Source organism: Callorhinus ursinus, unplaced genomic scaffold, assembly GCF_003265705.2.
Source record: "Callorhinus ursinus isolate GAN/ISIS: 27379988/994484 unplaced genomic scaffold, GSC_fseal_2.0 scaffold7, whole genome shotgun sequence".
Classification (NCBI taxonomy): domain Eukaryota; kingdom Metazoa; phylum Chordata; class Mammalia; order Carnivora; family Otariidae; genus Callorhinus; species Callorhinus ursinus.
This window is the reverse complement of record NW_027397069.1, coordinates 69,376,270-69,398,376: the sequence shown is the minus strand read 5'-3', so window position 1 is coordinate 69,398,376 and position 22,107 is coordinate 69,376,270. Positions and strand designations below refer to the sequence as shown.

Below are 22,107 nucleotides of genomic sequence, written 5' to 3'. Positions count from 1 at the left end.
CTTCCATCTAAATTACTATGTTGAAGGAGTTCATTTAGAATCTGCTCATCACGGTGAATATCATGATCCCAGATTTAGCTCCCCTGCAGTACCTGTCGCCATAAAGGGCTAGTTGTTCCAAGGTCCCTTTTACCTCTAAAACTCTTTAAAAACCAAATTTCTGTTGGCAGTAGAGAAGATGAGAAACAATAAAAGTAAGTCTATCTTGGGCTCCAAAAGGTAACAGAAGAGGAGAAGATAGCAATAAATTTAAAAATGCCTAATTTAAGAGCACTAGCATTAATAATTAATCCAATTACCCACAGCCCAGTTAAAAGGCTATGTAATCACATGAATTTGTTTTAAAAATCTTATTTGCTACGTATGGAAAAGACCAGGAGAACATACAAAAACACATTATCAATTACTAGTAATTAATTAATGGGCTATAGGTATTTTCAGTTTCTTCTTTACACATTCCTGTTCATCACAAACATATATTCTTTTTATTATCAGTAAAACAATAAAATTTCTTATCAAGTATCCATGTAATTAATGAAAACACTGCATAGCTGTGAAAGATTCAGGGGGTGGAAAGTAGGGGGTTGAGCAGTTACAAAAAGGGGGGGATTCAGGGGGTGGAAAGTAGGGGGTTGAGCAGTTACAAAAAGGGGGGATCAAGCAGTTGGTTAACCACTTCCAGAAGACATCAGCCATTATGAGATTAATGCGAAATCAGAGCTGTAGAGCTCCAATGCTGGCTTGTAAGTGAAGTCAGAGGTACTTAAACTAGTTAGTTTAAAAGATACCTAAACAAAGTAATTGCTGCTCCCCTTCAAAAAGTACGGTTCCTTAAGTCCCTACCTTGTTTCTGAAAGGGCTTCAGATGGCAACACCCCTTTAACCCATCTGCTTTGGGCAGAACTGTGTCATTAAAGTCTGACCTCCCAGTAGCACAGGCTGTGACCTAATTTAGAAATAGGGTCTTTGCAGAAGTAATGAAGTTAAAATGAGGCTATTAAGGTAAGCCCTAATCCAGTATCACTGATGTCCTTCTAAAAAGGAGAAAAGTAGACACAGACACACATAGAGGGGAAAACAATCTGAAGAAAGACTGAGAAGAGAGCCATCTATAAACCAAGGAACATGTGAGGTTGTCAGAAGCTAGGAGAGGGCCCTGTAAAAGATGCTTCTCTAGCACCTTCAGAGCGGGCACAACCCTGCTGACTCCCTGATCCAACTTCTGGCCCTCAAAGCTGTAAGACAATACATTTTCCTTGTTCTAAGCACTGTCTCTGGTACTTGTTACAAAGACCTATGCAACTAATACCCCATCTTATAAATTCTATGCATCTAGACACCCTCACATCCACTGCCTTTTTAAAAGGGCTGGCATGGAACAAATTTATTTGAAGAATACAGTGAAACTAACCTAGAGGCACGACAACATACAACTCATGAAAAGAATTCATATCATTTCATTTTAGTTTGCATCGAATTTTCTTATAAATGCCTTCTGTGAGAATGTTTGCAATATTTAACAATAATAGATTCTCAGCTGAGACAAAACAATTCTGAATTAATCTAATCATTCCGAGTTACAAAGTTGATATAGTATAACTGAAATGTCAAAATAAAAAAAGCAATACTTTCAACTGAAAGGCAGAGGCATTTAACATAAATCAGAATTTAAGAATATGTAGGTCATAAACACAAAGAGACCCAGAGACACTGAGAGTCAAAGGCAAGGAGAAAAATCTTGAAAGCAACAGAAAATGGAGTTGTCACTTACACTGGACCGCCAACAGGACTGACAGCCGACTTCTCAGCAGAAACAATGGCAAGGAGAAAGCAGTGGAGTAACATATTCAAAGAGCTCAAAGAAAAAAAACTATCAACCAAGAATACTAAATCTGGCAAAGCTTTCAAACCAACTGTGAAATAGACTTTCTTAGACCAAAAAAAAAAAAAAAAAAGAAAAAGAAAGAGAGAAAGAAGAAAACATGACAATTTTTTCCAGCAACCACACTTAACAAGAAATACTAAAGGAGGTTGTTCAGGCTGAAAGCAAGTGACCTCAGACAGGAATTCAAGCCCACACGAACCAAAAAAAAAAAAAAGAGGACTGTAATGGTAACTGTTTCACTACAAAGACCACTATAAACACATTGTTTTCCTCCTTTCCTCTCTTAACTGACTTAAAAAGCAATTACATAAGATAATTAGTACATAAAATAGTGTTGGGACTATAACATATATAAATGTAATATACTCTAATATACATGTAATATAATGTATCAATAATGGGCAATGGGCTTAGGAAACAGAAATGGTAAAGTATTAATTATAATCATGTACTGATGAGTTTATAACATTAACGGATGAAATCCGTACAAAAATAATGCCACAAAAAGGGGAGAAAGAAAACAGGCCCACACGGGAGTAATTCCTCTGTTTCACTGGAATTAAGTGAGAATAAATCTGAAATTGATTCGGATCATTTAAAATGCATATGGTAAAATCTAGAGCAACCACTAAATATATATATACACACACACAGAGTAAAACATCAATAATGAAAATAAAATGCTACATTAGAAAACATTCACTCTATGCAAAAGGAAGCAGTAAAGGGGAAATACAGGAGGAAAAAAAAAAAGACACGAGTCAGGGAAAAAATTTATAAAATTTAAGGTAGGTGCCTTAGCCTGCTCGGGCTGCTGTAACCAATCACCACAGATTGGGTGGCTTAAACACGCACTCACTTCTCACCCTTCCAAATGGCACACTGCTCACATAGCAGAAGGGCAGTGGACTCTGGGGTCTCTTTTCTAAGGACAGTAAGCCCATTTGTGAGGCCTCCACCCTCATGAATTAATCACCACCCAAAGGCCCCACCTTCAAATATATCACCGCCACCATTTTTTTTCCCAAATTTTTATTTAAATTCTACTTAGTTAACATACAGTGTAATACGGGCTTCAGGAGGAGAATTCAATGATTCATCACTTACATGCAACACCCAGTGCTCATCATCACAAGTGCCCTCCTAAATACCCACCATCTTCAACAGATGAATTCTGAGGAGACACAACATTCACTCTATAGTAGAGGTGACAGAAATGTAAACTGATGCTGGTTCGAGTTGTACAACTCTGACAATATACAAAACCCACTGAACGGAGCACTTTAAATGCCCTGTTGCGTCTTTACATTTCTCCTGCTAAGATTGGTGATGTGCCAACAGTTCTTGAAGTAAAAATTCACATTTCCACTCCTACCACTGCAACAGCTAATGACCTCTTAACACCCACTTAGTGCAAAAGGCCTGTGTTTACTAATCCACTCAAACTCCTAATACTTCACCACAGCCCAAACTTCATTACAAGCATATCAGGAATGAATTTTCCACATTAAATATAATGCTGGCTTTATTTTTTGAAGTTAAAGATGTATACACACTGTGCTCACAGAAAAATAATAGCACTACTGCCCTCCCAAACGACAAATGTCCATATCATTAATCCTCAGAACCTGAGAATATGTTGGGTTACATGATGGGGGGGAAATTAAGGTTGCTAATCAACTGACCTTGAGACGGGAGATTATCGTGCATTTCGTAAATGGGCCCAATGCAATCACAAGGTCCTTGTTAGTGCAAGAGGTTGGCAGGAAAGTCAGGGTCAGGATGATGTGATGTGAAAAAGACTGACCCACCCTCTCTGGCTTTGTAAAACGGAGGAGCCACCAGCCCAGGAATGAGAGTGGCCTTCAGAAGCAGGAAAAGGCAAAGAGTCTCACCCCTAGAGCCTCCGGAAGGGACCAGAGCTCTACTGACGTTGATCTTAGCCCACTGAGACCCATTTCAAACTTCTGACCTCCAGAACAATAGGATAAGAAGTTTATGTCGTTTTCAGCCACTAAATTGGTGGTAATCTGTTATGTACACACAAATTTCTGGTCCATTTCAAACATTACAAACAGAAATCAATGCACTCTAATAGCCTAAAAGTGACTATATCTGGTTAGTTCATCTAGTATTCTCAATCATATGATTAAAAATTTGAAGTTGCTTTAATAACAAGAGTTATTATAACAAGTATATATTAAAAAGGGGGAAATAAAAGAAAAACTACTTTGTCTAGCACTAGTATACAATCACAGTCAAGTCTTATTATAGTTCAGACACAAGAATTTTATTTGGATCCCAGGTACTTATCCACTTGTAATATCACAAAATCATATTTAGGTATGAAAAAAGTTAAACTTTATTTTAAAAGTTAGCCTATAACTTTGAGAGTGCAACTATGAAAATATTCTGCATATGTAAGAAATTTACATCTATGTAGCTTTAAACATGATATGAAGACTAGATCTCCATTCTCTCTAAATGTTTTCGGTAATATTTTCTTCAAATACGAAACCTGATAAAAGCATTTAAAACTCTATTCTTAACCTCTAATGAAATGCTGGACCTAAGCCATTATTACCAACAGTTGCTAAAATCATTAGGTGAAAAGCTGCTGGGGAGCTGCACAATAGGAATCATGCTGACAACACCTGAACCCAACGTCAACTTCACTGGCACAAAAAGAGAAGACACGCGTACCTCCCGATGTGATGGAACCACAAGTACACATCAGTTACGATATATTCTTCTCACCACCACCCACCTACTCACTCATTCCACCCTTGCTGGGGGTGGGGGGGAGAAAAAAACAACCAAAACAACAACAAAAAACAAGGATTCTGGATCAAGCCTCCAGATGTACCAATTTCCAGAAATACACAGGATGGAGGGATACCACTAAAAGGATATTCTGTGATGCAGAATGTGAGAAAAGCTATGGGACCATAGAATTTCTTCAACAGATAAGCTGTTATTTATAAAAGGAGTAAGAGATCCATACTCAAGAGAGAGAACATCCAAATGCAATGTACGGACCCAGCTATGTAAAACCATTTGAGATAATCAGGCAATTTCAGTAATAACTGGATTGAGGTATTAAGAAATTGGGAAATGGGGGGGGGGCAGTAAATGATACTGTGGCTGTACTGGGGGACAGGGGAATTCCACACTTACATTACTAGCAGTACAGTCCAGTGGCAAAAGCACTAGATGGAATTTGGAGAGATCCCAGGCAGATTCCTAATCCCGAATCACTGATCATATAACCATAGTCTGAAGTAAGCTATTCGTCCATTTTCTCATTTGTGAAACAGACTACTACTACCTACTGGCCCATTTCACAGATTTTACAGTTGCCGTTCAGAAAAAAATAAAGCAATAATAAAGTGGTCTAAAATGAAAATGATCTTGGTGAGGCTTCTTCACAGCAAGTATCTGCCATGAAAATATATTCTGCATACGTTGTTTTTACTAATGACTGACCCACAGTAACCAGGTTTTGTTGACTTTTTAAGATAAATTTTCTATGAAACCACTTCCTCTGATCCCTTTTTTGCTTGTTAAGTTTTACATATAATAAGCTAAAGAAAACAGGAACAGTGCCATAGCTGAAAAGGACCAAAGGTTTTTAGACTTTTCTTTCTCTGTCACTACTCTGGGGAGGAAAGGAGTGAGTGTCCTATTTATGATGCCTCCCACTTTCCTTTACCCACTGCGTTAACTCACTGTAGCAAAAATGAGTCCTGTAGGCTACACATGTCATTATTAACCACATACACATGGCTTTTTTTAAACTACCAATCTTCACAGGAGGATTTTGCCTAAACCAATACAACAGAATCCATTTAACAAGTCTGAGGACAAAATTACTGAGGCATTAAACTGCTTACCTCATTTTAATCACTAAACCCTTATTTGTTAGCTGTTTTTCATTCATTCATACATTCTTGCCTCCTCTCCAGAGCCCCGTCCCCACCCTCATTGTCCTTCCTGTTACCTTTCGAATCCCAGCAAGCTCCCCTCTCTAACATTCCCAAAAGCCTCCAGCTGGTCCAGGCTTTGTTCGAACCAAAGGCCAGCTTGTCTTCTATTTAAGCAATAAATCTGAAGTCTGTATCACTGCTTACCTTGCCATGGTGAGTCTGGTCTTCCCAAGGAGACTTCAAGTCCTTTGAGAACAAAGACTGGTAAAGAGGTAAAGAGCTTTGCATGCCGAGTGTCTAGGACACAGCCTGACTTCATGACCATTCACAGATTCTGACTGCAGAAATGGGCTGGACTGCTCCACTGCTGTTATGGGATGAATGGGACCCTCCAATAAAGGCATCTGAGGTCCTAACCCCCAGGACCTCAGAAAGCGACCTTCTTTGGATAGAGGGTCTTTAGAGAGTCATCAAGTTAGAGGTCACTAGAGTGGGCCCTAATCCAATGCCTGGTGTCTTTATGTAAAGGGGAAAGTTGGACACGGAGACAGACATGTGCAGAGGAACAGCGATGGGAGAGATAGAAACATGAGGGAAAATGCCAAGTAAAGATGAAGGAGGGGGCGCCTGGGTGGCTCAGTCAGTTAAGCATCTGCCTTCGGTGCAGGTCATGATCCCAGGGTCCTGGGATCAAGCCCCGCATCGGGCTCCCTGCTCCACAGGGAGCCTGCTTCTCCCTCTCCCTCTGCTTGTGCTCTCTCTCTTTCAAATAAAGAGATAAAATCTTAAAAAAAAAAAAAAAAAAGAAAGAAAGAAAAGAAAAGATGAAGGCGGGATGCGTCTACATGCCAAAGACTGCCAGCAAACACCAGAAGCTTCGAGAAAGGCAGAGAGGAAGGACTCTCTTGACCGCCCTCCAAAGGAACCAACTCTGCTGACTCCTTGATTTTGGACTTCTGGCCTCCGGAACTGGGAGACAATACACTTTTGTGATTTTTAAGCCACAGAGCTTTTGGAGTTTTGTTTGGGCAGCTCTAAGAAACTGATACAATTGGGGTTTAAGAAAATGTAAATGTGCAATAGTACTGTATAAGGTCTAATATGAGAGACACTGAAAATAACAGAGAATAAAATGAGCAGTTTTGACCTAGAAGGAAGCAACCAAATGACAAAGAAAAATAGCCATTATACATGAAGTAAAAAGAGCAAGATGCAAATAAATCTGCAGATTTCATTGGGGGTGGAAAGGTGACACACACACACACATCATGTTTGTACGTGCATAAGTAATGTCTAACTACACAAACACACAGACTCTCACAGGCAGTTAACTCTTGGGAAAGACTGCCTCCCCTTCTCTTTGCAGAAGATGAATTTTTTTTTTTTTTACTTCACACAGCTTCGTACTTTTTAAAATAGTAAATGGTTTAATTTTTCTAACTTGTTAGAAATGCCGAATTAAAAGAAACTATTGTTTCCAAGGTAATTAGATGTCATGTTCTTTAACAACACACGGTTAAACCTGAGTGATTTACTTCACTTTTAAATTCCTTATTTTGATAGTTCAAAAGAATTCATTAGTTACTAATCTACAAAGGCATATTTACCACTCTATTTCTAAAACTGACCTCATCGTCATATTTCAGAGTCAGTATTAAATATATTTCGTTTGTAAAAATGACAGAAGGAAAATAAGGCAACATTTACCAAGCACTCCATGTCTACCAGGCATATAATTCTGGAGGTTTTACAAAAGTTCCATCATTACATTTCACCTCTCAACTGTGCCATACCTATTCAGTCCAGCCTTCTCCCTGTTACAGTACCAAGTAACATTTAAAGAGAGCCTTGTTAACTTTGCTGTCAACCAAAAACATACCCAAATATCCTTTCTTGAATAATTCATTCTAGATTTATCATCTATAAATTTACCTAAGTCCAAACTTTTTTCACCTTCATTTATAAGATCTCAAATTGTGAAGTTACCTAGCAACATCACCAGAAAGAAGCCACTCAATAAATGTTAGAAATCTAAATCTAGTATACAGCAATACAAGCCTTTCTCAAGAAACAAGAAAATCTCAAATACACAACCTAACCTTACACCTAAAGCAGACAGAGAAAGAACAGCAAATAAAGCCTAAATCCAGCAGAAGAGAAATAATAAAGATCAGAAATCAATGAAGCAGAAATCAAAAGAACAGTAAAACAGACCAACAAAACTAGGAGCTGGTTCTTTGAAAGAATTAGTAAAGACTGATAAACCCCTAGCCGACTTATCAAAAAGAGAAAGGACCCAAATATATAAAATCATAAATCACAGAAGAAAGATCACAACCAACAGTAGAGAAATACAAAAAATTATAAGAACATATTATGAACTATATGTCAACAAATGAGGCATTCTGGAAGAAACGGATGCATTCCTAGAAACAGATAAACTACCGAAACTGAAACAGGAAGAAATAGAAAACCTGAACAGACCCATAATCAGTAAAGAAATTGAAGCAGTCATCAAAAATCTCCCAACAAAGGAGTCCAGGACCAGAGAGCGTCCCAGGGGAATTCTACCAAACATTTAAAGAAGAATTAATACCTATTCTTCAGAAGCTGTTTCAAAAAATAAAAACGGAAGGAAAATTTCCAAACTCATTCTATGAGGCCAGTATTACCTTGATCCCAAAACCAGACAAATACCCCACCAAAAAGGAGAATTACAGACCAATATTCCTGATGAACATGGATGCAAAAAAATCTCACCAAGAAATCTATATCTAAGTTCTCTGGGAAAGCTGAAAATTACTAAAGTCACATTCAACTTTCCAAAGTCTGCTAAGATGATCTAAGTCATCACTAACAGAAAATGGCAAGAACATCACAACAAAGCCAGGCTGTCAGGGCTGAAATGGTCTAGCCCCAGAAGGGAGGGAGAGACGGGAGAGAATTAACACAAGTAGGCTGGCACAGCAGGACCATGGAGTGCCAGGAGAACCAGCGACCTCAGCAAAGGTGGCCATGTAGTCTTTGAGGAACAAAAACAAAATTACAGACAGAACAAAACAGGTGACAGATTTTACTTGTTAGTTTAAAAGGGCAATCTAGCTCATCCAAACAAGATGACAATGTTGCCCATTTGCAAGTGGGGTTACTAGGCTAAGGCTTGATTTTCACAGGGGAAGAAGAAAATCAATCAGAAGTTAAGATTACTTCAACTTTCTCTTTGTAAAGCTGACAGTCAAAGTCCAGGCATCTGCTTTACTAGGCATGGGAACAGCTGAACTGGGTTCCCTGTGAGAGATATGTAAACCTCCTCAAATTAAAAAAAAAAAAAAAAAAAAAAAAGTGGTAAAACAAACCAAACTAACTAGTAAACTAAAGAAACTAGTAAAATAAAAAGTGAACGGTCTTTTAAAGAAACATATGCAAATAATAACAACAATAATAAATTTGCCTAGCAGAATCAAAGCACAGTATTTCTGGTTTTGTTTTTGACCAATTATATCTAGTTTTGAGACTCTGACATTTCAAAATTGTTCCAACCTTTGTTCACCTTTAAAGAAATAACCCTGACAACCATCAGTCTGAGAATATCACTGTAAGTCCATCAAATAATGAATGACGAAACACCCCATTTCTATTCCTCACCTGTTCCTAGATGAACCAAAGTTTCATCATTCAAGGCTGTAAGTTGGAAACCTTCTAAATATTATATCCTGTTTTGCAGAAACAAGAAGACCCTATTTCCCTACGCTTTCAAAACACATTTTCCTCATGCAAACTTCAATTTTTAGTATATGTGCTGCCAAAGCAAGCACCCTCATGCAAACTTCAAAGTACCAATTGCTACCCCCAAGGTACCACCATAATCACCCTGCATGAGTACATTCATGAAGCAAATTAAACACCAGGGAATCTGTCTGACATCAGCAAAAAAACAAAACAAAAACAAAAACAAAACTGTGGAACAACATTCTAGGAAAAAAGATAGTAACTTCTTCTGTTATAATGCCTGAGATAATCACATACAAATCAGAATAAATGTTTTTGTCTACAGACTCTCATATTACAAACATATTTACCATTCCAAAGAACAGAAGGCTTTTATTTTACTCTCTCCTTGCCCCTTCACTGCTTACTTTATTTGTGCTGAGATGGGCTCTTTATAAGATCCCAATCTGAAAGAATTACAAAAGTTCTCTTGTCAAGGATCCCTGAAAAACCGAGGTGGACCAATACTGAAGAAATTAACAAAATTTACTCTCCATAATTTTAGACTTTTAAAAAAATGTTACTAGAAGGGAATTACAGAAAGTTTGCTGACATCAGAAGTTAACTGCTCCCTCACAGCACAAATAATTCAGCAAATAACTTGTATGTTAACAGGAAAGCCAAACCTACAGATAGCTTATCAGGAAAAAAAAGCAACCAAACCCCTATTAACCATAAATTTATGAACCACTAAAAAGATCTTTAAAAAAAAAGAAGCAGAACCTAAAACTTTGCTTCATCGATCACCTGAGCATCCTAAGATCAGGATCCTCAAAATATTCATTTTCAAATTTTGACACGACTACACTTTGTGAAAGCGAACTTGTGAGCCCTGTTGTAACTCCCAGGCTATGGCACCTTAATGTGCCTTCCACCCTCTCCTGAGGAGGACAAGGAGTCCTATTAATAATGGTCATATAATGATTTTAGGTTCTGTATTATAGCACAAAGGATGTCTACATGAATCATCTCAATTCACATGCATCCCCTTATGCAATCTAATGGGAATGACTATTCCATTTCACAGCTGAAATCCAAGTACCGATAGGTAATGAAGTGGGACTCAAAGCTACACACATACACACACACACACACACACACACACACACACACACACACAGAAAGCTTGGAAGTTAGGGACAAAATTTCCCAAATTCTTCTTTAAAAAGGAAGGGAAAACAATTTTGTTCCAACCATGAAAGTTTCAACATACTGGCTTGTAGATACCATTACGGATTTGGGGGTCAAGAAATTCAGACCTCATCCCTAGTGAATGTGGGGATGACCTGAAGCCTATTTCTCCAATCTGTGAAAACGGGGTTAATATTACTTGAGCTTTCCTAGCCCTAAATGGATCTCCAAGACAACAGTTATGAGAAAGTATGAAGCTAAGAGAAAAAGGACTAAATAACTTTGAAATATCTCAATCTATATAATTGGTTTTCTTAGGTATGATAATAGGATTGTATGGTTATATATGTTGTCTTTTTGTTTTAGGCAGGTTTCTTATTTAGCAGTATTTTGGGGTTTTATCCAATTTGATAGTCCCTTCACTATAATACAGATAAATTTAATCCATTTAAGTTTATTGTAATTAACAAAATAGGGCTTATTCCACTTTATTTTGGTTTTCTGTTTTTTTTTTTTTTTAATTCTGCATCTTGCTTTTTCTATTTTCCTGCCCTCAGACTTTGAGTGATAGTTTAATTTCCTGCTGGTCTGGACGCAAAAAAATTCATTTCTTGTGTGGGTGTGTATTTATCTATCCTTCATTTTTAACATGCCTATATAACTTTAAAATTTCTAATACTGGGGTTTTTCAGGGGATCAAACCGTTATCAGGTTTTAACCACCCACTGAATAGCCTTCTATTCTACCCCATCTTGTTACTGTCATCTTTAAAAAAAATAATAATAATATAAAATTACTGACATATTTTTATCAATTCCATTGTTTCATTATCCCTACAACTTTCCTCTGAACTTACATTTTCTCAGATTAAATACATATTTTAATGATATTTTAATGAAAGTCAATGGTTGGTAAACTCTCTTGGTACTTCTTCATCTGTCCCTTCCCCCTCTCCAGCCTAAATTCTCCCAGGACTCCTTCCATGCCAAACCAGCTACAGATTTTAAAAGTAGCACATTATCCCATGACTCTATACCTTTGCTCACATCTGGAATCCCACCCCTTCCTGTCTATACAATAAATGACTTCATTTCACAAAGTTCAAATCTCTTCTGTGAAACCTTTTCCCTGAAGTCCTCTTTTCTCTTAGAGAGAACCACTTTCTCTTTCACATGTATCATTACTTATAGAAAAACCATCTCCTTGCACTCATTTGTTCTGTATGTCTACCCTCTTTCCCAACCTTTTTCTCATCACAGCATACATAAACAGTAGTAACTGTAGAGCCCACAAAAATATGCAGATAACAATGTTCTCACCTGGATGAGACTAGTCAAGGGATCTGGTCAATCCAAACGCCTCCTGGCTGCCCAGAGGCCACCAGGATTACTTTCTCAGCACAACTAGAACCCATTCAGGACTCACGAAATGGGAAGCTCTGTAAAGACCAGGGCCTATCATTGTCATCTTTGTATTCTCAGTACCCACATAAACCCTAATATAACGTAATTCTCCATTAATACTTCCTAAAAGTACTTACTGAAGAAAAGGCAGTCTCTACCAAAAAAACAAAAACAAAAAAACAAAGCATGTCACTACTGGCTTATAAAAAATCCCCCCCAGCCTCCCATGAAAAACACTATCAGGCAGAAGACTTATTAGTTCACTAAAAACACCAAAATAAAATCAAGGGCAACAGTCGATAACTCAGTTAAAAGATACTGTGATTTAAACTATTCACAAGAAGGAAATGCATGGATGATTCCTGCACCTATGAAGCATTTCAATAAGAATATCTGTCAGCTATCACCGAAATAAACATCCACTTCTAAGTTGGAAATAAATTTTTACTGGCATGCAGTCTTCGACATGTGGATTACTACAGATGGGGAGTCTCGGCAAGCTTATACACTGCAGACACTACACAATTTTTAGAAAAAGTTAATGGTCTTTCTTACAAAGAAGCAACAGAAAAGTATAAGCCAGTGAACACAGAGGATATGAAAAGCTATAGCACCTCACTCAATTATGTTTCCTATTAAATATCTTGAACTTGACACTATCACAAAACTCTTCTTGACTGAGTACTTTTGTGAAAGAAAAGACTTAATAATTTTTCTTCCAAAACAAATTATGTCTATAAACTGTGTCCCTCACCTCCTTCTAACACAAATTCTAAGATTTTAAATGATCAAATTCTAGTTTTAGGTATTTTCAACAACACTGTGTCTCTGGTTGCGAGTTTTCAATCCAGCAACCCATACATAACTTCATAACATCCATCATTTACCCTTTTCTTACAACACCTTAAAAGCACTTTACAGATATTTAATCCTCTTCCAGCCCATGAGACAAGGAGAGAACAGGTTTTCGACAAGATATGAAAGCAGACTGGGTAACTGCATGGCAGGCCAACAAGAGATGTTATTCCAAGAAAGGACAGAGGCAGGAACAATAGGAAAACACAAAAGAAAATAAGGCCTGAAGTTAACTTTGATACACACAGCTCAAACAAACAAAAAGTTGGGTTGCTTTTTTTCTAGTATAAAAAATAAGGCAAGGGGCGCCTGGGTGGCTCAGTTGGTTAGGCGACTGCCTTCGGCTCAGGTCATGATCCTGGAGTCCCGGGATCGAGTCCCGCATCGGGCTTCCTGCTCAGCGGGGAGTCTGCTTCTCCCTCTGACCCTCTTCCCTCTCGTGCTTTCTCTCTCTCATTCTCTCTCTCTCTCAAATAAATAAAATCTTTAAAAAAAAAAAAATAAGGCAAGATTTTTCTTCTAAAAGTAGTATTCCCAACTTATCTAAACTTCTCAAACATGTTCTAGAATGTCACAAATTAGAACATTTTTATTCCCAGGAAAAAGGAATAAAATCTTTCTACAAACTATTTAAAACAGAGAAAGATCATCTTCATTCTTAGTTTACAGTATCATAATCTAATCCACTTCAAAATAAATCTATGCTTTCAGAGGCATATATTACTAATGAGCTGTTTCTTGTGATGAAAATGAACTGCAATAATTGCATTTCATAAAACAAACTTCAATTTTGCTTACTAATATTTGTTGAGCTAACATTAATCAGTAGCGCCAAAGAGTCCTTTCCACACTGAGGGAGCAAATCACTTTAGAGGGGTAATAAAAAACCACCACCACCGGGGCGCCTGGGTGGCTCAGTTGGTTAAGCGACTGCCTTCGGCTCAGGTCATAATCCCGGAGTCCTGGGATCGAGTCCCACATCAGGCTCCTGGCTCAGCGGGGACCCTGCTTCTCCCTCTGACCCTCTCCCCTCTCATGCTGTTTCTCTCTCTCTCTCTCTCTCTCTCTCTAATAAATAAATAAATAATCTTAAAAAAAAAAAAAAGAACCACCACCACCATCACAGAGTGATTACTATGAACCAGCTATCATTTTATCCCCATTTTACAGATAAGGAAACCATGGCACAATTAATTTGTCCAAGGTTACACTCACACCTAAGGAAACAAATGTAGACTCTCAAGAAAGGGCACCAATTCAAATTCATTTTAATGGTACTGGAAAAGAAAAAATGTTCAAACATGAGTAAATAGTTACATAGAATAGCCTGTTAATGAATAAAATGGCAATTTCACTAACCTCCACTAAATGCTTTTAAAGTTAGAAATATGTATTAATTTGGACTGCAATTTTCCATGAACAAAACTGGGGAGCTAGGCATAATTCATATTTAACTATATCTAATTCCACGCTCCTTATATTATCTAAAACATGACTGGATGCAACCTACTAAATGGGAGAAATATTTGCAAATCATGTATCTGGTAAGGGACTAATATCCAAGATATATAAAGAACTCACTCATACAGCTCAATAAAAAAAAAAAATCTGATTTTTTAAATGGGCAGAAGATCTGAACAAACATTTTTCCAAAGACACACTGAGAGCCAACAGGTATATGAAAAGATGCTCATCATTAATCCTCAAAGAAACACAAATCAAAACCACAATGAGGTACGACCTCGACCTGTTAGAATGTATTATCAAAAAGACAAGAAATAAGTATTGGTGAGGATATGAAGAAGAGGGAAACTTTATGCACTGTTGGTGGGAATGTAAATTGGTACAACCACTATGGCAAAGAGTATGGAAGTTCCTCAAAAAAATTAAAAATAGAACCACCATGATCCTGCAATTCCACTTCTGGGTATTTATCTGAAGAGAATGAAAACACTAACTCAGAGAGATATCTGCACCCTGTGTTCACCGCAGCATTATTTACAATAGCCAAGGCATAGAAGCAACCCAAGTGTCTACTGATAGATGACTAGATAAAAGAAATTATGGTACATACACAACCGTGGAATATTACTCAGCCAGAAAAAAAGAATGAAATCTTGCCATATGCAACACCATGGATGGACCTAGAGGGCATTATGCTAAGTGAAGTAAACCAGAGAAAGACAAATACCCTATGATCTATCATATGTGGAATCTTAAAAACAAACAAACCAACAAAAAAAACCCACCAACTCACAGATACAGAGAACAGACTGGTGGTTGCAGAGGTGCAGGGGGTGAAGGTGGCCAAAAAGTCAGAAGAAAAAAATTAATAGATAAAACATGATTAGAGCTTCCAAAATACTGATGATTATCAATAATAATTTATAAACTCTGAAGGGATCAAAGTATCAGTTTTAGATCTGGAAGGAAACAAACATACAAGAAATATTTATCAAAGTGTCCAATCTAATCCCTTTATTTCACAGATGAGAAAAATAAACTCAAAGTTTTAAGAGATTTTCCCATCTATATAGATCTAAATGTCAATTTGTGAACTAGAATTTATCTTCTGGTTCAGCTGCTCTTTTTAACATACCATGCCATAGAATACATAATAAAATATTAAGTTTCTGGAATTAAGTTACTACAAGAAAATCTAAATTAGATTTTAGGTTAGACTATCTAAATTAGACCATTTAAATCTGGAAAAATGAAGGTTTCTGGAAAGGAATTAATGCTACTAAGTGAACAAGTGCTTAAATAATCTTTCCTGAGACAGTAAAAGTTTCAGAAGAACTAGAATAAAAATTATCTCAACGGCAGGAAGAAAGAAACTTGCAAGTAACAAAAATGGAAGTTTTCCATCTCCGGGGGCCTGGTCAAAAGCCTGAAATCAAATAAGACAACAGACACGCTGTGATCAAGTCTGGCTAAAACCAGCCACATGGATCATGGTAGGGTAAATAATTAACCTGCTCTGAGATCTATTATAAAAAGATTAGCGAGAAGCAGAGGTAAGCAAAACCACATGATATAAAATAAAACCAGTCTTTAGACACATTCTACACACTTGAATGTGGTGTTTAAAACTATACTTTTTAAGCATATTAAGTTTCAAATCCCAATGGTCTTACCTTTGTATAACTAATAAGTGCCTAATATTAGACTAAACCCATCATCTTTTACAAAATTCCTTTTCTCCTAACTATACAACTTTATCCTCTAACAATCGATAAACAACCTGTCAACAACCTGGTAGCCTATCACTGTACCTTTCTGTGTTAAGCATCTTGTAATATTATCATCTTAAACATTAAACTCTCCATGCTTATCCTGCAATTGTACAAATTTAAAAACTAGCAAGACAACCATTCATGGGGAAAACTGAAATGGAAATTTTATCTAGGGTATAAGCTCAATTAAGTTTTTTTTAAAAAGACAAAATATGCTCTGGGAGGTAAAGCAGTTCTTTCCTTTTGCTTAAGAGTTTTCAAATGCTTTTTACAAAATATTTTCCAAATTTTCTATAATGAGAATGTATAATTTTTAATAACCAAAATGTGTTTTAGCCAAAATCAGATTAGTAAGCTTATATAAAACTTTTATAACTTATTCTAAATGTTCTCTCCACTAAGCTTCCTCAAACACATGCTCAAACATTCCTTATCAGTATTTAACCATTTACATGAATTAAAAAAATCCTTCTTTTTGAAATTTTCCTGTCTAAAATTAACATTTATAGTAAAAACAGCAAAAATTAGTAAAACAATGGCAACTCACTCTGAATGTTCCTATCATAGAAGTACTATTTTACTAATAAAATATTAATAAAAATTAGTTATTTTACTAATAAAAGAAATACACCCACCCTATTTCCTGAGAAGGAACAAAGCATTTTATTACTTAATACAATATTCGGACTGCATAAGAGGAGAGCAGCCTGAGTGCGTGCGCGCACACACACCCATCACCACCCCCGGGGGGGCAATCAACAGGGCACAGGCTTTGAGGGTTCTTCCTCCCTTTTCCTTTCTCTCTGGAGTGATGATAAATTGCACTGACCCTGCACACATCTTAATTCTTACTGAGTGACCCCACTGAGACGCAAAACAATGAGAAAAGACAAATAGCCTGCTCCACCTGTGACTTTCCTTCAATAAGTAGTTTAAAGGTTACCATGTGTAGGGTGCTGTGTTAGGTACAGGCTTTTGAGAAGTAAACCTGTCAGACCCACGCAGAGCTGACTTGTGGCCTTGGCCTCACCACGTTCCAATGGCTCTACCTCCCCCTGCTGTGACTGGGAGTGGGCAAGCAGCCAGGCCAGTGCCACCCCAGGACCTACCACCCTTAACTTCTCCTTTACCCAATCCCCCTCCTCAGCAATCTCTTCCCAACCAGGACTTCTGCAACCCGAACAGGAAGGGACATAATGGTCCCAGGTGGTGCTAACAATGATGACAGACCTGCCTTCGTGTAACAGTCCATGACCCATATTATAACTTTCTAGTCCTAGGCCACACAAAACTGCTCTACAACTTGCACCTCAATTTCCAAACCTTGGCCCCTCTTAATATGTACCAGGCCACTTTTCCCACCATTTCATAATTATTAAGTACACTATTTAATATTAGGTAACTACTATGTGAAATCTGAAGCCACTTGAGTGACAAAACAAACACCATGTGATACTGAAAATATATCATTTCACGGACAAATAACAAGAGGCATTTCGAGAGGGACCTTTGCAAATTTATTCACTGCAATCTAAAAAGAATCACTCATTTGGGTCAGGCTATGACACTAACTTAAAAAAAAAAAACTGATTTTCACATGTTAGCACAAGAGTGACCTAGAGTAAGACATACCTGAAGAGATGTGTTTTTAAGTTACTTAATCCAATTCAGGTATTGCCAATTTGCTCAGATGCCTTAAGTTGACAAATGAAAAAAATCAGGTAAACTTTACTATTTCTAAAATAAAATTCCAATTCATCATAACTATTTTCAGATGTTGACTCCCTGGGTAGTCGTATCATTCTCTTTAGATCCAACGCCTCCTCTTTACCACTCCACACACATACAGCCCCTCCCTCATCCATGCTAAACAAACTCACTTCTCCCCAGACTCTGGTAGGAGAAATGAGGGACTCCAGGAAACTGTTCTCTGGTTTGCAGAAGTTAGTGATCCACCAAACTGCAGAAATAAACAACAGTCCTTCCCTTTAAGGACTTCCCAGTCTAATGAGGAGACAAGAGAAAAATTTACAACACAGCAAGGATGATAAATGCTACTGAGATTACAAAAACTCCATGAAATTATGAGGGGGATAGAGGAGGGTGTGGCTGGACAGGAGCAGGAATAACCCAGTAAGGACACCAGCTTGAGAGACCAAGAAAAACTCACCAGACAAGAAGTGAAGAGGGAGTGTTCAAAGTCTACCAAAATAGCATCTACAAAGGCATAAAGGTAAATCTTTACTTTTCTTGACTGTCCATTTTCTAATTCTAAGATGAGCTGCAGTCTTCTTTAAAGAATAAGATTACAGATTACTTTGAGATATTCAGCATTATTTTGGGAGTGCATCAGAATTTATCCAAATATGACTACAGACACACCCAATTCTAACACTAGTTTTGGAACAATCTTACTTGACCAGGCAATGATGTTTCCATATTCACCAACAATACACACACACACCACATGCAATCAATTAATGCACTTGAGTGAAAGCCCTAGAAAGAGCTTTGGAGCCTGACATTCTTCAGATCAGAATCCCTTACTCAGAATCCCTTACTCAGCGTTTGACTTGGCAAATCTCTCCCCATTTTCCTAACCTAATTAGAGCATATATACTTATTAATATGTTTACCTGAATACTGTTTGTGTCCCTCAACTAGATCATAAACACCATGAAAGCAGGGACTGCCCTGATTACTACTGTTTCCCCCCAGCGGCTGAGGCCAGTCTCTCTCCCTTAGCAAGTGCTAAGTATGTACCTTACATACTTGAGTGAATGAACGGTGAGGAAAGAGTAACACATCACTCCCGAAGCAATAGACTTTGACAACGAACTATGACCAGACAATCTGTAGAGCTCAGCAATCTGGCAAGATTATCACTCTCAAAGAATTAATTATCACATTCCTTCTGGTACAGAATACGGTAATAACTGGCATATCTAAAAATAATTAATCCAAACGATCCTGGGGAATCGTTTTTAATAAAGTCCCTTTAATATCAATGATTTCCTAAAATGTAAATTGTGAGAAAGAACAAACATCCATTTGGGGAAATGGATTCTTCAGTGATTCACTCTTCAACATGATTTAATACTGTAGATTTTAATCCCACCTGACTTCAGCCATTTTTTGTACTGTTCCTCAGCGTGCAGTATAGAATCTGCCTCTAAAGCATCCTTCCAATCTGACTCACCACTCCTTAAAGAAAGGTATATAAAATGTACTACCCTTAAATCGAAGATTGCTCGGGGATCTCCTTATGCAATCGGGTGCACAAAAAAGAGCCAGTAAGAGCAGAAGGAAAGATTTCAGATATCTTTAATAACATAATCACCGGGCCCACATTGCAAAGAATAACTTTTTTTCCTGCGAGGGCTCACAATTATGATCCCTAGATGTAAGCTCATAAGGAGCTAATGAAACGAATTTGCCCCATCGTGTGGAAAACTGTGGCCCTTCTGGTCAGTCACGAAAACACCAAGATTTAAACGCATCCACGTTTTGCTGTAATTAATTCGGGACTTTGCAACAGGCATTAGCATTCTTCCCTTAAGGTCTATTTAAATGCCCCAACGAAACGCCAACAACAACCCTCACAGTCAGTCCCTGCACAGAAATACTTTCAGCCACACACAGATGTGTCTGATGTATTAAACAGTCGACGGGGAAGCTTAAGCTGTTTTCAAGATTAGCGTGGATTCGTAAAGACGAGACTGCCACCTGGACACATGGTTGGAAAACGGAGAGCTCGTTGCTCAGGAAGAGTAGAAAATGGGAAAATTTTCAACAGCGCTTATTTAAAGTTTCCACCTTCACACACACCCCCTTCCCCTAAGCACCGGGTGGGGGCCTGGGCCTCGCCAGAGGCTCGCGGAGGAAATCTGCACTTGACTTCCGTCCTCTCCCGGCAGGAATGAGACCCTGCCTTCCTGCCCGCGGACCCCCCACCCCCGCTCAGGGCCACCTCCCCGCTCCGCGCACCGCCAGACGGAAATGGAGAGGCGCTGCTCCGCGTCCTTCCACCTCCGACCCCAGCCGGGGGCCGCGCGCCCACGGCTCGGGGTGCGCCTCGCCGCTCCGCCCCGGCGTCGCGGGAAGACTCGGACAGTTGAGCCCGGGGGAGCTGACGATCGGTGCCCGCGCCCCGCCGCGTCCGGCACGGTCGCCCCCGCGCCGGCCACCCTCGCGCCACCCCGGCTCGCCGGGTGCCTCCCCGCTTCCCGGGGACAGCTGAGCCCTCGCGCTCCCCGCCAGCCGCCGTCCAACCGCCCCCGCCCGGGCCGCGGGCCCCCGCGCTAGGCCCCGCGGGCCGCCCGGGCGAGGGGCGGGGACAAGGGCCGAGCCGACACCGCCCGCCCGCGGGGGTCCCGGGGCCGCCCCCGCCGCCCTCCCGCCGCACCTACCATGGTACAGATGGAGGCGAATTTGGAGACTGTCATTAGGATTTCCATCCGCCCAACGCCATCTTCCACCCAATCACAGCTGCGGCGGCGGCGGGCGGGGGAGGAGAGGAGCCGGGCCGCCCGCTCGCACCGCAGCCCGCGGGCGGACCCCGAGCCGCCGCGGACCCACGCACAGAGCCTGCTCTGCAGTCGCTGCCGTCCTCGCCGCCGGCGCTCCGGCACTCCCCGCCTCGGGCCCCAGTCCCCGCCTGCCGCTCGCCCGCCCGCCCACCCGACCCCGGCTCCTCCCCGGCGCAGGGCGCAGCCGCTGCCTCGGGGCCCGCGCCTGCCCGCGAAGCCGCCCGCCCGCGAAGCCGCCCGCCCGTACACCCCGCTCTGCGCGCTGGGGAGCGGGCTCTGCCGAGGCCCTAATGCCCCGCCTGCCCGGCAGCTGCGCGGCCCAGCGGCGCGCCCCGCCCACCCGCCGCGCTCCCAGACCGCCCCCGCGCGGCCCCGCCCACTCCGCCGCGCACGACTCTTCGGCCCCGGAGCGCGCGAGCAGGGAAACTCCGGCTGGCCCCACCCCGCGCTCGGTCGGACCCCGCCTCCCGCCCGCGTCCCTCGCGGTCCTAGAGCCCGAGTGCCAGCAGAGCCCTGGCTGCGAGTGGAGTGGGGGGGGGCAGGGGAAGCGGGGGGGGGGGGCGGGGGGAACGGGAGGAGGTGGGTCGTTCTCTCGCTGCATGGGCTGCGGCGACCTGGGTAAGTCCGGGAAAGGACTGACCCGCAGCCTCCACTAAGGGTGAAAGGACAGCTGGTCCCCACTCCCCAAATAGAAAACGGACGTGATGATCTGGATAATTCTGGGTGGGGTGGGAGGAAACCTGTTTCTGTACGTTTGAAATAACCGGGCAATCCAACATCCCAAGCATTTAACAAAATATCAGGTGGTCTGTCTCTTTGACATATAGTGGGTGAATCACCTGGGTCAAAACACCATAACTTAGCAAAAGATAATTAAAAATGAAAGTATATATTTAGCTCCTTGAATTAGGAAGAAAGATAAGTAATGGGGAAAGGGGGCCAAGCAGCCTTCCCGCCTCCCTGCTGGCCATAAATTTAGAATATGTTTATAAATATAGTGCCTAAATATATTTGTTCTGAAAGTTGAGTTGCAAAACAGGGAAGATCTCAGCCCAACACCGATGATGATGTTATCATAGACAAGAAGACTCCTGAGTGAGAAAAAATGTCCTGTGAGAAATATTTAAGCAGGGCCAGCTAGGGGTAGAGTTCCTCTTTCCTTTTTTTTTTTTTAAGATTTTATTTACTTATTTGACAGAGAGAGACACAGTGAGAGAGGGAACACAAGCAGGGGGAGTGGGAGAGGGAGAAGCAGGCTTCCCGCGGAGCAGGGAGCCTGATGGATGCGAGGCTGGATCCCAGGACCCTGGGATCATGACCTGAGCCGACAGATGCTTAACGACTGAGCCACCCAGGCGCCCCAGAGTTCCTCTT

General features: G+C 40.3%; 1 protein-coding gene across 2 annotated transcripts in view; it reads right to left on the bottom strand.

Moving 5' to 3' along the window:
- Window positions 1-21,100, bottom strand: part of USP12 (ubiquitin specific peptidase 12) — a 93,849-nt gene extending 72,749 nt beyond the window's left edge. The window contains exon 1 of one of the 2 annotated variants that reach the window (XM_025875136.2): window positions 20,614-21,100. In XM_025875136.2, coding sequence (XP_025730921.1) covers window positions 20,614-20,661 — 48 coding nt within the window. In that variant the 5' untranslated portion in view covers window positions 20,662-21,100. The remainder of the gene's footprint in view (window positions 1-20,613) is intronic. The other variant, XM_073894753.1, reaches the window with a different exon arrangement.
- Between the last annotated feature and the right edge of the window lie 1,007 nt (window positions 21,101-22,107).